The sequence below is a fragment of the Salvelinus namaycush genome, chromosome 1 (assembly GCF_016432855.1).
Source record: "Salvelinus namaycush isolate Seneca chromosome 1, SaNama_1.0, whole genome shotgun sequence".
Lineage (NCBI taxonomy): Eukaryota > Metazoa > Chordata > Actinopteri > Salmoniformes > Salmonidae > Salvelinus > Salvelinus namaycush.
In genome coordinates, this window is record NC_052307.1 from 55,236,562 (window position 1) to 55,251,723 (window position 15,162).

A 15,162-nucleotide genomic window follows, 5' to 3' on the forward strand; every position below is an offset into this window, starting at 1 on the left:
CGATAAACACAATGTCGGCCAGGACGTGTTAAATGTTTAATCCCACCTGAAAGAGATAGGGCTGATTTGAACTGACTGACTCTGACTCACTCAGACTGGACAGAACCTTCTGGAATAACAGCTCGGTATCTTTGTCCTGATCTCTCCTTGTCTTTGACCTACCACCGTGTGTCTAGTCTAGGAATGTCAGTATGATCATGTGACTTTCCATTGTATAACCAGAGCCGACGGTATGATGCGTAGATTGCCTCCAGCTAGATATTGCACTGACACAAGACGGATTTGTGGTTTTGTTTCCTCGCCACGTGTAACTGTCAGCGGTTGGGGAAAATTGCCAGCGAAACCTCCGAACGTTGTTTTCTCAACGTCTGACAATTCTAATGGAGTTAGGTCAAACTCCTGTTTTTATGGGAGGGAGAATGGAGCTGAAAATAATAGCAAGCGTCAGAAATCAAATGGTTCAACTTTGAGAATCAAGCAGACTCCCTTCACCTCACAATCCCCCTGCCTCTCTGAGCCCGTTCCCACAGCTACAGTGACAGATCTCTCTCTCTCTCTTCTATCTCTCTCCTCTACTCCTGTCTCTCTCCTCTTTCATCCTGCGTTCTTATTTCTCTACCTGAGCCAGCCCCCTGAGGAGCCAGTCATTGTGAGCTTCCAATGGGATCAGCTTAGAACGATTGGATGCTGACTCATGTTTCCCCTTCAGATTTCTCGGTGAATTTAAGTGAATTGGTTTTGAATAAGATGGTGCCAATCATTCCCATTCATTTTCTATTCAGACCTGCACATTTCTAATATTCTGAACCACACAGCCTGTGTTTGTGTGTGTGTGTGTGTTTTGGTGCCTGTGTGTGTTGTCATGATTTTGTGTGTTGTCCTGTTTGTGTTGTCCTGTGTGTGTGTTCGTTTTGTTCTGTGTGTGTTTGTGTTGGCTAGTGTGTGTTTGTGTTGTCCTGTTTGTGTTGTCCTGTGTGTGTGTTTGTGTTGTCCTGTGTGTGTGTTGTATAATAAGCTGAATATAAGCGTGGTGTCAACCTGTTAGCGTTATTGGGCTCCCGAGTGGCGCAGCTGTCTAAGGCACTGCATCTCAGTGCAAGAGGCGTCACTACAGTCCCTGGTTCGAATCTAGGCTGTATCACATCCGGATGTGATTGGGAGTCCCATAGGGCGGCGCACAATTGGCCCAGCGTTGTCTGGATTTGGCCGGGGTAGGCCGTCATTGTAAATAAGAATTTGTTCTTAACTGACTTGCCTAGTTGAATAAAGGTTACATTTATTTTTAATTTCAAATTAGCCGGTTAATCCTGGGACCAGGCTGGGGTGGGGCTCGTCCCAACTGGGCTGCTGTGAGGCAGGATCTCCTGGGAGCTAGGGGGATTCATGTAGGCTAACTGCCTCTGGCCCCTTCTGGGGCAGTCGGGAGCCAGGGATGGGGAGGAGAACCAGGGCGGAGACAATTAGACTGAGGAAGGCAATCTGAGTGCAGTAGCAGGAGGAATGTACAGGGAAGATACATTAGTGGGTCTGTGTGTAATGTATTTGCACACTACACTGTATGTGGATCGTTGTGTTCCCGTCAGTGTGTCCAAAGAAGAGCTCCGATATCAATCTCTGAAAGGGTTCTTAAAGGGGTGTAATGGTTACGATATTGATCATTGATAACCCTCATGAATGCCGAGCCCACTCTCGGTAAGTGTGTGACTTGACTTTTCACATTCTCTTATCGGCACACTGGGGAGATCAATAGTTCCTTACTCATGCAAGGTTCTCTCTCGCTCTCGCTCACTCACTCACCTCACACACTCGCTCACTCTCTCACTCTCTCACTCGCTCACTCTCTCACTCGCTCACTCACTAACTCCGGGATTAGCTCCACCTCAGGGGAGAGAGCCATGCAAACAAGGAATCCATGTCTACCTGCCTGGAATATCAATGGCAACCTACAAAATACTGCCCTTTCGCTGTTCAGAAATGGCATGGGAGAAGGGACATTTGGAATACAATGGGAGACCATCTCCACAAATCTCATTGTTACAGGCACCTTTGCTTTCAACAGATAAAGGCGGGGACAAAAGGTCTCTCTCTCTCTTTCTCGCTCTCTCTTTGTATGTCTTTCTGTCCGTGGTGGCCAGAGTAATTCTCCCTGTAGGGGTGCTGTCAGGACCTGTGCTTTTTGACTTGGCTGCGTCAGTCTGTTTTAAAATGCACTCGGCCTGGGTCGACAGGGCAGGGAGCATCGCTCCTCTCTTCTGGGGGACAAAGACCCTTGAAATTGGTGACAGCAGAGGTGGATAAAGTGGCAGGCCTGTGATCTTGGGTTTGCTGTGTTAAGGTGGTGGTGGTGGTGGAGGAGTGTGTGTGTGTGTGTGTGTGTGTGTGTGTGTGTGTGTGTGTGTGTGTGTGTGTGTGTGTGTCTAGATGGGCTTTTCCTGCCACTGAACACATAGTATGATCAGAGAGACACTGAAATTGATTTTTGATTGCTTCAATGTATCTTTTTTTTGAAGAAAGGTAGGCTAATACATGACTATTCAGTTCAGTTCTGAACTATGTGACGTCCATCACTTCCTCATATTTAATGAACCAATGAACCTCATACCAAGATATCGGAGCAGAATTCACAGCTCCCACTCCTCTCTCTCTCTCTCTCTCTCTCCCCCTGTCTACCATATCCTCTGTTTCTCTCTCCCTTTCTTTTTTCATCTCTATGTTGCTGCTCCTCCACCCACTAGCTTAATTACCAGGCTTCACAGTCAGTTTGCCTGGCAAGGCCTGATTGCTCTGAGCACTGGAGCTGAGGGCGGAGAAGAAGGGGGGGGAGGGGGAGAACGGAGGGGGACACGATAGTAGACTGCAAGCTTGCCAACACGCACACGCACACAGCTCCAATGAAGATCTGAGCCCATTGGTTTGGAAAAGCATTGTGGAGAATCAGGAGCTAGATGGCAGATGCATAGAGGTAAATCTCCATTGAACAGCTTGATATCGCTGAGACACAATGGACTGGTGAGCACCTGCTCGTCACCTCGCCGTCAGCTATCCCACGGAAGGTAGCGTTTTCATCCTGCTGACGCCAGGATCAGACAGGCAAACAGCGACAGAGCTTCCTCTCTCCTCAAGGTGTAAACTCATTGCACCAATTCAAAAAAAAGAAAACGACACATCAGAGCAATGCTTTTTCCTTTCACCATGTCTCCATTTGAGCACGCTCACATTACGCTGTGCCTTTGTTGATGGTGCTCTTGTTTAATCTCTCGATAAATACAATTGCATATTTAATTGGTCTTGTTATCTCTGTCACAGTGGCACCGGTGTTTGTCGGTGAACAGCAGTGAGACATTGTCACTCAGTTTGGGGTCTTTGTATTCATTACAACTGAGTCAGTGCACTAAGGGATTTCACTGGCTCTGTGGCCCCTAGCTAATAAACAGGGATGTGATAATGGGTTAGGGAAAGAGGAATGTGGGGATTGGTTTAGGGACGGCTGGCCCTGTACTGTACAGGTCCTGAGGTTGCCCTGGCAACAGGAGGACAGTGGAACATCAATAAAATAAAGGCCCTGCCTTTTATAACAGAGATAAGGGGGATAAATGTCGCTAAAGCAATAGCTCTCATATTGATGTGTGTGTGTGTGTGTGTGTGTGTGTGTGTGTGTGTGTGTGTGTGTGTGTGTGTGTGTGTGTGTGTGTGTGTGTGTGTGTGTGTGTGTGTGTGTGTGTGTGTGTGTGTGCCTGTTTGCGTTACTGCGATGGATTTCTCATTATTCCGCCAGGAGAGTTTGTGTCTTTGTCTGCCTCTTAACTCAATATCGTATGCATAATAGAATTGTCTTGTATGAACAATATTAGACTCATGACACGGACCCAGTGCACTCCTTCTCATTTACTACCTGTCTCTTTCTCTCTTGTTCTCTCTTGTGTCTCTCTTTCACATTGCTAATCATTAAATGCTATTTGATTTTCTTATAATGCTTCCTGGTTCATTGATCAGGTAAACCAGAGGCAACCATTGTGTACCTGCTCTTGATAGCAAAAGATTGTAAATCGTTAGGCTTGAATGGGGTGGATATGTTAACATTGGCTTTGCTGTTGGGTGGCTGGTTGCAGTATCTTAACTGACTGTTGTTTTTGTGTTGAGATTTACCGTCGCTGCTGGCTGGTGTTTAAGAAGTCGTCCAGTAAAGGACCACGCAGACTGGAGAAGTACACTGATGAGAAGTCCGCTTACATCAGAGTCTGTCCTAAGGTACACCCCCCCCCCCCCTCCCCCCAGAGAGTGCTGCATGATAAATCACGTTTCAATTGGCAAATGTCAGTTTGAAGTATGATGTCTGTGTGTGGCGCGTATGGTATTACTGTGAGTGGGTGATATATTTGTGTGTGTGTGTGTGTGTGTGTGTGTGTGTGTGTGTGTGTGTGTGTGTGTGTGTGTGGCATTTGAAAGTCAGTCATTCATTCAGTCTGTTCTCTGAGCCCCCCGTTGAGCTGCAGGGAGCAAACGTGCATGTCTGGAGGGATCAACACACACACACACACACACACACACACACACACACACACACACACACACACACACACACACACACACACACACACACACACACACACACACACACACACACACACAAGGCTGAAGGAAATGAGAGTAACACAGACGTTGCTCACATCAAAGCCAGCCTCCCAATCCCAGACAGAATCCAGGCCTCTCTGAAGTGTCTGAGCATGGGGTGACCTCCTCCAAAACACCCCGGCCCCCACTACACCTGGCTACAACACTCCCTCTTTCTCTCCTCTCCCTTCTTTCTGAAAACTGAATCCGACCAACCGGTGGCACATCATACAGTATTTTGACAGCTTTTTAAAAATCCTTTCAACCTCTCTGTGTTTGTCTGACCTCTTGACCTCTCCTGTTGCCTAGGTGACAGAGATCAGCCATGTGAAGAATGTCACAAGGCTCCCAAGGGACACCAAGCGCCAGGCGGTAGCCATCGTCTTTACCGATGACACCTCGCGCACGTTCACCTGTGAATCAGGTACTCCACACCACACCTACTGTATTGTAATAGATGTTTTCTCACAGTGTACAATTCTCTCTAAAGTTTCCTGTTTTATGACGTCTCTCTCTACATCCCTTTGGTCTAAACTCAGAGCTAGAAGCAGAGGAGTGGTTGAAAACTCTGTCAATCGAATGCCTGGGTACCCGCCTCAATGACATCAGTCTAGGAGAGCCGGACTTGCTGGCAGCAGGTGTTCAGTGTGAACATACAGGTGAGTGTCTGACTCACTAGCACCATGACACAGTCCTGCTCGACTTTGCTTCATGGCTATGTTTGCATTCATTATGACTTATTACTCACCATCAAAACAACAGTTAGCTAGGTTTCCATCCAACTGGTGTCAGAATTTCATGCGAATATTCAAAAATATGCATAAAAACAACATGGCCATTTTCCCACCAGAGATGTTTACATCAAATGGACTTGTTGTGGATAAAAAGCAGTGTGTGATGACGTAGTGCACATAAAAATTACTGTTGAGGTTAATTTCCCATGTATCCCCCCCAAAAAAGTTAAATGGGTTTTCATCGCATTTTCAACTCCGCTGATAGTTTTGCCACAAAACAAATGAGTGTTATAGGCTATAGCAAATGTGCCCACTCTGGTTTTGGCACTTGCTCTCTAGTTGCTCATAAAGGTGTTTCCACTGCCATCTCTCGCATAATTAATTTTACAGACACAAAAAGATTCCACCTTGTCTCTAGCGTATTTTGGTTTGTCGACTGTATATACAAACATCCGTGATGCCATCCCCCACCCCCACTTTGGCCAATCCAAAAGTATGTGGGCACCTGCTCGTCAAACATCTCATTCCAAAATCATGGGCATTAATAAGTTGCTCCCAACTTTGCTGCTACAACAGCCTCCACTCTTCTGGGAAGGCTTTCCACTAGATGTTGGAACATTGCTGCGAGGACTTGCTTCCATTCAGCCACTAGAGCATTAGTGAGGTCGGGCACTGATGTTGGGCGATTAGGACTGGCTCGCAGTCGGCGTTCCAATTCATCCCAAAGGTGTTCGATGGGGTTGAGGTCAGGGCTCTGTGCAGGCCAGTCAAGTTCTTCCGTACCAATCTCGACAAACCATTTCTGTATGGACCTCACTTTGTGCACGTGGACATTGTCATGCTGAATCAGGAAAGGGCCTTCCCCAAACGGTTGCCACAAAGTTGGAAGCACAAATCGTCTAGAATGTCATTGTATGCTGTAGCGTTAGGATTTCCTGCCATTGGAACTAAGGGATCTAACCCGAACCATGAAATACAGCCCCATTCCTCCTCCAACAAACTTTACAGTTGGCACTATGCATTGGGGCATCTAGTGTTCTCCTGGCATCTGCCAAACCCAGATTTGTCGGTCACAATAAAAATCCAGAAATACCCCAACCAAAAACCCTGAATGAACAGAAATATCCATACCATGCTGAGAACCCGTACTGCAACATTCAATGTCAGAAGAACAAAACCCAGATGACTTGGTGGTGCGCGACGTGTACAAGACAATACAGACTCAAACTTGAATTAATGTTTGACAACTCAGACTCACGACTCATCTGGCAAGGACTGCAGACTATAAAGGCAAATCCTGATGTGTGGTTCCCACCGAAGCCTCCCTCTCGAGAAGCTTTACACATTCTATGCTTGCTTTGAGGCAAGCCGTCCAGGAAGACTCTCGCAGCTCCAGACGACAAGGTGATTTTGCTCTCCGAGGCTGATGTGAGGAAAACTCTCAAAAGAGTGAATACTCACAAAACGTGGTATTCAGAGTGTGTGCTGACCAGCTGGTGGGCGTCTTATCTGACATCTTCAACCTGTATTCCTGTAAACCACTGGCTGTACCACATCCTCCACACAGACTCTTAACACAGGGGACCCCCAGGGGTGTGTCCTCAGCCCTCTGCTGTGCTCCCTGTTCACCCACGACTTGGCATAGCACCAACTCCATCATCAAGTTTGCTGACGACACCATGGTTGTAGGCCTGATAACCAACAAAGATGGTTTTAAGTTCAGTTTTAAGTTCCTCTACGTCCACATCACCGAGAACTTGACATGTAGCAACAACCCCACCACTCTTGTCAAGAGGCTACAACAGCATCTCTACTTCCTAAGGTGGATGAAGAAAATCATCAAGAGCGTCCTGACCGGTTGCTTCACAGCCTGGTACATGAATTGCTCTGTTCATGACTGTTAGGCCCTCCAGCGGATGGTGAAGACGGCCCGGTACATCCCTGGGACCGTGCTCCCACCAATCCAGGACAATTACTCAAAACGGTGCCTGAGGAAGGCCCGCATCATCATCAGGTAGCTTAGCGGTTAGACCTGAGCCGACAAGGGGGAAAATCTGTCGTTGTGCCCTTGAGAAAGGCTCTTAACCCTGATTTCTCCAGGGGCACCGTTCTACTATGGCTGACCCTGTAAAACAACACATTTCACTGCAACTATCGGGTGGACGTGACAATAAAAAATGTATATTTATATACAGTGCCTTCGGAAAGTATTCAGACCCTTGACTTTTTCCACATTTTGTTACGTTAGTCTTATTCTAAAATGTATTAAATCGTTTTTTCCCCTCATCAATCTACACACAATAACCCATGGGCGATGATAACCCAATGACAAAGCAAAAACAGGTTTGTAGAAATGTTTGCTAATTAAAAAAATAAATAAAATCAGAATATATAATTTACATAAGTATTCAGACCCTTTACTCAGTACTTTGTTGAAGCACTTTTGGCAGAAATTACAGCCTCGAGTGTTCTTGGATATGACGCTACAAGCTTGGCACACCTGTATTTGGGGAGTTTCTTCCATTCTTCTCTGCAGATCCTCTCAAGCTCTGTCAGGTTGGATGGGGAGCGTTGCTGCACAGCTATTTTCATGTCTCTCCAGAGATGTTCGATTGGGTTCACGTCCAGGCTCTGGCTGGGCCACTCAAGGACATTCAGAGACTTGTCCCGAAGCCACTCCTGCAATGTCTTGGCTGTGTGCTTAGGGTCATTGTCCTGTTGGAAGCACCTCTGGAGCAGGTTTTCATCAAGGATCTCTCTGTACTTTGCTCCATTCATCTTTGCCTTGATCCTGACTAGTCTCCCAGTCCCTGCTGCTGAAAAACACCCCCACAACATGATGCTGCCACCACAATGCTTCACCGTAGGGATGGTGCCAGGTTTCCTCCAGACATGACACTTGGCATTCAAGTCAAAGAGTTTAATCTTGGTTTCATAAGACCAGAGAATCTTGTTTCTCGTAGTCTGAGAGTCTTTAGGTGCCTTTTAGCAAACTCCAAGCGGGCTGTCATGTGCCTTTTACTGAGGAGTGGCTTCTGTCTGGCCCTCTTCCATAAAGTCCTGATTGGTGGAGTGCTGCAGAGATGGTTGGTCTTCCTGAAAGTTCTCCCATCTCCACAGAGGAACTCTGGAGCTCTGTTAGAGTGACCATTTGGTTCTTGGTCACCTCCCTGACCAAGGCCCTTCTTCCCCGATTGCTCAGTTTGGCCGGGCGGCCAGCTCCAAACTTGTTCCATTTAAGAATGATGGAGGCCACTGTGTTCTTGGGCACCTTCAGTGCTGCAGAATAATTTTGGTAACCTTTCCCAGATCTGTGCCTCAACACAATCATGTCTCGGAGCTCTACGGACAATTCCGTTGACCTCATGGCTTGGTTTTTGCTCTGACATGCACTGTGAACTGTGGGACCTTATATAGACAGGTGTGTGCTTTTCCAAATCATGTCCAATCAATTGAATTTACCACAGGTGGACTCCAATCAAGTTGTACAAACATCTCAAGGATGATCAATGGAAACAGGATGCACCTGAGCAAAATTTCAAGTCTCATAGCAAAGGGTCTGAATACGTATTATAAATAAGGTATTTCTGTGTATCATTTTCAATACATTTGCAAGCATTTCTAAAAACCTGTTTTCGCTTTGTCATTATGGGGTATTGTGTGTAGATTGCTGATTTATAATCTTTTTACAAATTCATTTTAGAATAAGGCTGTAAAGTTAACAAAATGTGGAAGAAGTCAAGGGATCTGAATACTTTCCGAAGGCACTGTATACTGTGTATATATCCACGAGCTGCTCACTCCTTTACCGTTGGAGCATGGGGTCTGATACCAACAGGCTCAGAGACAGTTTTAACTACAAGCCATCAGACTGCTGAACACTTAAACTAGACAGACCACCTGCACCAGCACACATGCACTCACTCACTCACACACACACACACACATTGTTGCTACACACACAATACAGCTGCTGCTACCAGTTTCTTATTATTATTGCTTTATGGATCATCACTCCTACTCTCTGTGATGCTTTTGTGGATACGGGTCCTGGCTTCTACAAGTCACTTTATAATGTCATGCTGAACTAAGACTAGTGATATCCCTTCCTGTCTCCCTGTCAGAGCGTTTCAATGTGTTCCTACTGCCCTGTCCTAACCTGGACATCTATGGAGAGTGTATGATGCAGATCACCCATGAGAATATCTACCTGTGGGACATCCACAACCCTCGCACCAAACTGGTCACCTGGCCTCTCTGCTCCCTGCGCCGCTACGGACGAGATGCCACGCGCTTCACCTTCGAGGCTGGACGGTGAGGGAGACGTGAGGGAGACACTCGCTGGGGGAGGGAGGGAAGGGTATGGAGAGTGAGGGATGGGGAGAAGAATGCAAAAGCTGCAGGAAAGCAGGACTGTGTAACCAGTTGTCTGTGCCTAGCCCATAGATCGCTTGATGAAAAACACATACAGACCACACACACTCATGATCGCACGTATGCGCACACAAACACACACACACACACACACACACACACACATACAGACGGACAGGAGCCCTGTCCGGCAGAGGCTCATAAAGAGATTGATTGAATAGATTAGAGGAAAATCCATGGTGAGCGAGGCGTTCTTATCTCCTCCTGCGCTTTGATAAACTTGAAAAGAAAGGATTGGGTCCACTTGCAGGGTGCCCCCCAAAGGACAAAGATAAGAGTGATGCACTGTCAGTAGGGAGAACGTAGTCCCACACTGCCACCTAGTGGTGTTTAGGATGCAGTATTATTGGCTGCTATTTGCTTGAGAACAATTTGTGGTGAATAGTGTGCCTGCAAAAGGACTGTTTGCAAAAACACATCTATATAAGATGAATTGTTGATATGACCTAATATGGCCTGTATACACATGCATGTTGTACTGAGCAGTGTGTGTTGGTGTGTTCCAGGATGTGTGACAGTGGAGAAGGCCTGTACACATTCCAGACGCGGGAGGGAGAACAGATCTACCAGAGAGTCCACTCCTCCACCCTGGCCATTGCTGAGCAGCACAAGAGAGTTCTGATGGAGATGGAGAAGAACAGCAGAGTAAGGCACAGTTACACACGCACGCACACACACACACACAGTATTCTCCCTGGTGGTTATATAATACTGTGTAATACAATATGTAATACTATATAATACTGTGCTTTTAATACATTTTCTTCTCTCTGTCAGTTGTCTAAAGGTTCTGAGACGGGCTCCTACCCCTGTACCCCCACAGCCATCCTGCCCCGCAGTGCCTTCTGGCACCATATCACTGGCACTCAGGGGGGCATGGACCCAGCCCATGGTAAACCACAGCCTAGACTACAATCTCAACCACACAGCACTGGGGCTAGAGTGGGAACATTGGTCTGAATATGGAAAGTGTAAACGTTTGAACATGGGGTCTGGAGTTTAACGAATCATACAGAAGCTTATAGAGTAGGCTGCACCTGTAGACATGACTTTTTCTCGTCTGTCTCTTGTGTCCTGTCCTGTCCTGTAGGTGACATGTTTGGTGGTTCTCAGACTGGCGCTGATGCAGACCTGCTCTCCACCCGGCTGCCCTCAGAGCCACGCCACGCTACCATGCCCCTGGCACACAGCCGACACTCCCCCGCCCGTTACCCCACCTACCCCAGCCAGTGATCCCAGGGGTGCATTGCAGACCCCTAGCCTCCACTCTGTACCCTGCACTCCTCCTATTCTCCTTTCTCTGCAGTGCTTACCTCAACTCCATGCCCCCTCATCTACCTTCCAGCCAATCAGGTTGGGTTGTGGGGAGTGGGTTCTCCGATGGGGTCATATGACCTCCCCTAAAGCTGGGAGCTCTGTGAAGCAGGACGTGACAGCGCTTCTGGTCTTCTCTTCTTCTTCCAAAGGCTGGTTACCTGAAGGAACTTCAACTCCCAGAATCGCTCACGGTGGGGGCAAAGTGCATTGTGCGAGCCAGCAGTGGCTTGTTGCCTCTTAGTGAGCTGACATTGTGGCATGGTGCATCTCTCTTTGCTCTGCTGTGGGTGTGGAGGAGGAACAGGAAGAGGATGGGTGTGAGCTGTAAGGATGTGATTTAGTGTCCTCTCTAACCCCTGTGAAATCTTATTTTCTGATGGGATTCAGTCAGCTCTCCATCACCTGAACACCCTCCGCGACAGACCTCTTCATGTACCTCATGCCAGCTCTTAGCAAAGTTCAATGTTAGGGGCTCAGGACGTCCCCAAACCGCTCTTATTGGTGGCAGAACAGTAGGACCCCTTCCTACCATCCCTGCTCTCCAGCATGATAAGGATTGTGGCGCTCGCTCCAACCCATAACCTCAATCTGACAGACACATATGTAAGACAACAGTTTCCTCCCAAGAACTGGCCTTGGCTTCCTTCTTCAACTCTGTGTGTGGGTGGAAGAGGGACTGTCTCTGGACTATTATCCAACCAAACACCTGGTCTAATTCCACAGAGAAACAAAGGACCACTTGTCTTTCATCTTTCTTTCTTTCTTTTTTGTATTACTTGTAGCAGACTTAACAACCTGACTTTACCTTGTATACTGTTCTGTACGATAAGGAAAATATACATAGATTTTTCTGGGAGGATAGAGAGAGGCAGTGATGAGAGGGAGGGAGAGCCATATGCCTCTGAAGTCATGACTTCGTTTGTTGTTTTCTCTTGGTTTCCTGCCATTGGGTTGTGAAGACATCCTAGGCTGTTCATAATATGGTAATGGAACCCTGTCCTGTGTGTGTGTGTGTGTGTGTGTGTGTGTGTGTGTGTGTGTGTGTGTACTGCATGAATGGGATACACAGTTACTGACATTTGGCCTCTTTAAAACCTATGTTAAGAGAGAATTTAGACATGGCTTTAAAACCTATGTTAAGAGAGAATTTAGACATGGCTTTAAAACCTATGTTAAGAGAGAATTTAGACATGGCTTTAAAACCTATGTTAAGAGAGAATTTAGACATGGTAAATAATAAGCTAGATTTAAAAATGTAGACGTCACAAAGATGTAGCCACTCCCTCAAACCTCATCATTATTGTGGAGGTCCTTGGTCTGAGGGAGACACCACGGACTGTGTCATAGTGTGGCTCCTCATTGAGTTTCCTGTCAGGCACAAGAGTGTAATGAACTAGTGAAGTTGTGATAACCATTATTAATGTCCCGTGTTTTTAGTTTCACAGACTTTCTGGTGTGTGGGGTGGGTTACCGCCTGACCAAAATGGTTCTTGACATGTTTGCACTTGAAGATGTTTTTTTCCTTATTTTTAAATGTGTTTTTGATAAATCAGGAGCCATTGCTCTTAATTTGGGTCATGTGAGGGATAAGCACAGATCTAGGGCGGGTCCATAAGTTACCTGCCTCAGAGACCCTCGCATGGAGTCCTTTTGTTTTAGGGCTGTAGCCTAGATACTGCTAGTGGGTTAGTTAGTAGATGACTGCTGCACAAAGAGAGAAAACATGTTTTTATAGCTGGAAGTATAAAACCTGCCCTCTACACAGTTCTTACATAAGATTGGGTTTATAACTAATAATGCAAATTATTTAAAACCATCTCAACATTAGCAGATTTGATTGACTATGAACTAAGACTTTCCAACTGTGTATTCATTTGTGACACTTGGATATAACCCAACTAATGCACCCTGTAGTTAGAGATTGGACTAATTTGAAATATATATATATATATATATACACAGTATTTCACCACTGTTAAAGTTATTGTATGTGAAGCTTATAAAATGAGGTCATTTTCTAATCTCCTTGACTAGGTGTAATGTTATTTATTTGAGTTGGCCAGAGTGGGACATTCTGATGTCTAAGGCTACTTATTAAATGCTGGAATCCAATAAAACACACATTTACAGCTTCTGTATTATTTATCTCATGTTAACATAAAGGGCTAAGCTTTTTGTTGAACATAATCTTTACCCTATGTATTTGTGTTTGTGTACATACAGGAGTTGTTGTTGCTGCCCTCTTGGGCTCTTGAAAATACAGCTATTTATTTCACATCGTGTGGTCTCTAGATGTGTGTGTGTGTGTGTCTGTGTGAGAGAGTGTGATGTGTATGTCTGAATGTTCTGTGACAGGGATTGTCTGGGGATATTTCTTTGAAATGCATGCACTCAACACATTTTTATACTGTGTAACGATGGTAAGATTGAAATGTTGTGGACTTGTTCACCCAGATATGTGGGTGGAGATTTTTTAGAGACGTTTACTTGGCACAGGGAAATAAAAAAACAAAGATTCACCTGATCATGAGGTCATCTAAGTGATTTACTGATTGGATGAAAGAGAGATGTTACCATGGGGATGATGTATGGAGGGGAAGGATTGATACAAGACTTCTGGAATGAGAGGAGTCTTCATACTCCCTCTATGGGTCCTAAACTATCATGTTTCAGTCCCCTTAGTCCCCTTTACCTCCTCTCCTTACAACTCTTTTGCCTTAGACTTCACATATGTTTCCGTCGCTGCTCTTTCTCTTGGTTCTCTTTTTTATTGTCGCCGTCTGGTGAAAACCTCATCTCCAAAACAGAAACGTTTCAGGAAATTGAAAAGATTAGAACATTTTCCTATGAACAAACATACAATTATGAAACTTCCGAAGCTATTTTGAATAGGATTTATTGGTCCCAGAGTCGTGAGGTTCAGAGTACATTGAGGGGAGTTAGTGCTTTAAATAAATGTAAAAATAAAACATTTGGCAAAACATTTTGTTGGGTTTTCATCAGACAGCGAGCAACATTACGGAAACTGCTTGTATAGTTTTTTCATAACAATTATTTCGGCCAAATCCCTCCTGGATAAGAATTGCAATAGGACTGGATATCTAATGATGGATTGAACATCTGTTTATTGTGGAGGTGAAAAGGTTGTTTTATTACAATGTTTGTAAAAATTTCAACGGCATTTTGGATCACTCCTTAGATTTGTGGTTGATACTGGGTTTTTTCCACAGAACGTACATGTTTCTCAACATCAATACCAGTACTTATTTGCATAGCAGGCACACAAATGCAAACTTTACCTCACATGTCACATATTTTGCTATCTTTGGTTTGCCAGTTGTCCAGCATAGTCTTAGGTTCATGAACTGATTTCTGCTGGTGAGGAATGGCTTGGACAAGCTGAGGTACCCAAATGTCAACCTCCAAACATGTTCCTCCTCCATGTTAATAATACACCTGCTAAATGTGTATCCAGAAAGTTTGAGTTTAATTCGTCAAAGCATTTTTACAGAGACAAAGATGTTTGTGTTCCGTAGGAAAATGGTTTATTTCAGACATTCACCACAAATGATTGGTTTATGTTCATTGTACTATTCCTGGTATCTGTTTAGGTTAGTTTGCACCTAATGGAGGACTTCTAAAACCAACCTCCCCTCCCCTCCTCTCCAAAAAGAAAGGAGGACCAAGTCACTCTTCATATAATTAATTAAATTGCCTTTATTTGTATGGCACGTTCAATGTAAACAAAGTTGAAATACTCCTCTCTGCCAGGGCTTTCTCCCAGCTAGAGCTGTGTTACTTTTCTCTGAGAGCACAGAGAAAACAACGCTTTAACCTTCTCATCAATCTGGACGTTACAGCCCCACACAGTCACTAGAACATTGGGAATAGTGCTTAAATTGATCTTGAAATTAAAAACATTAATAGGATACATTGTCATCTGTCTCGTAACATACTTTGCTCTGTCTCTGTGCTTGGTGCATTTCCTTTGGGTGAGGCACGTGGTGTGATTTGGGGAGACCACACTAAACAGGACATATTAGGACTATAGTTTTGTGTGGACTCA

The 15,162-nt window shown here is 45.3% G+C and overlaps 1 protein-coding gene across 1 annotated transcript in view; it reads left to right on the forward strand.

Annotated features, from left to right (window-relative positions):
- LOC120046074 (docking protein 4-like) overlaps nucleotides 1-13,620 on the forward strand; it is a 51,413-nt gene extending 37,793 nt beyond the window's left edge. The window contains exons 3-9 of the mRNA XM_038991011.1: nucleotides 4,141-4,248; nucleotides 4,921-5,035; nucleotides 5,151-5,270; nucleotides 9,470-9,659; nucleotides 10,286-10,424; nucleotides 10,557-10,671; nucleotides 10,870-13,620. Coding sequence (XP_038846939.1) covers nucleotides 4,141-4,248; nucleotides 4,921-5,035; nucleotides 5,151-5,270; nucleotides 9,470-9,659; nucleotides 10,286-10,424; nucleotides 10,557-10,671; nucleotides 10,870-11,012 — 930 coding nt within the window. The 3' untranslated portion in view covers nucleotides 11,013-13,620. The remainder of the gene's footprint in view (nucleotides 1-4,140; nucleotides 4,249-4,920; nucleotides 5,036-5,150; nucleotides 5,271-9,469; nucleotides 9,660-10,285; nucleotides 10,425-10,556; nucleotides 10,672-10,869) is intronic.
- Nucleotides 13,621-15,162: the final 1,542 nt, after the last annotated feature.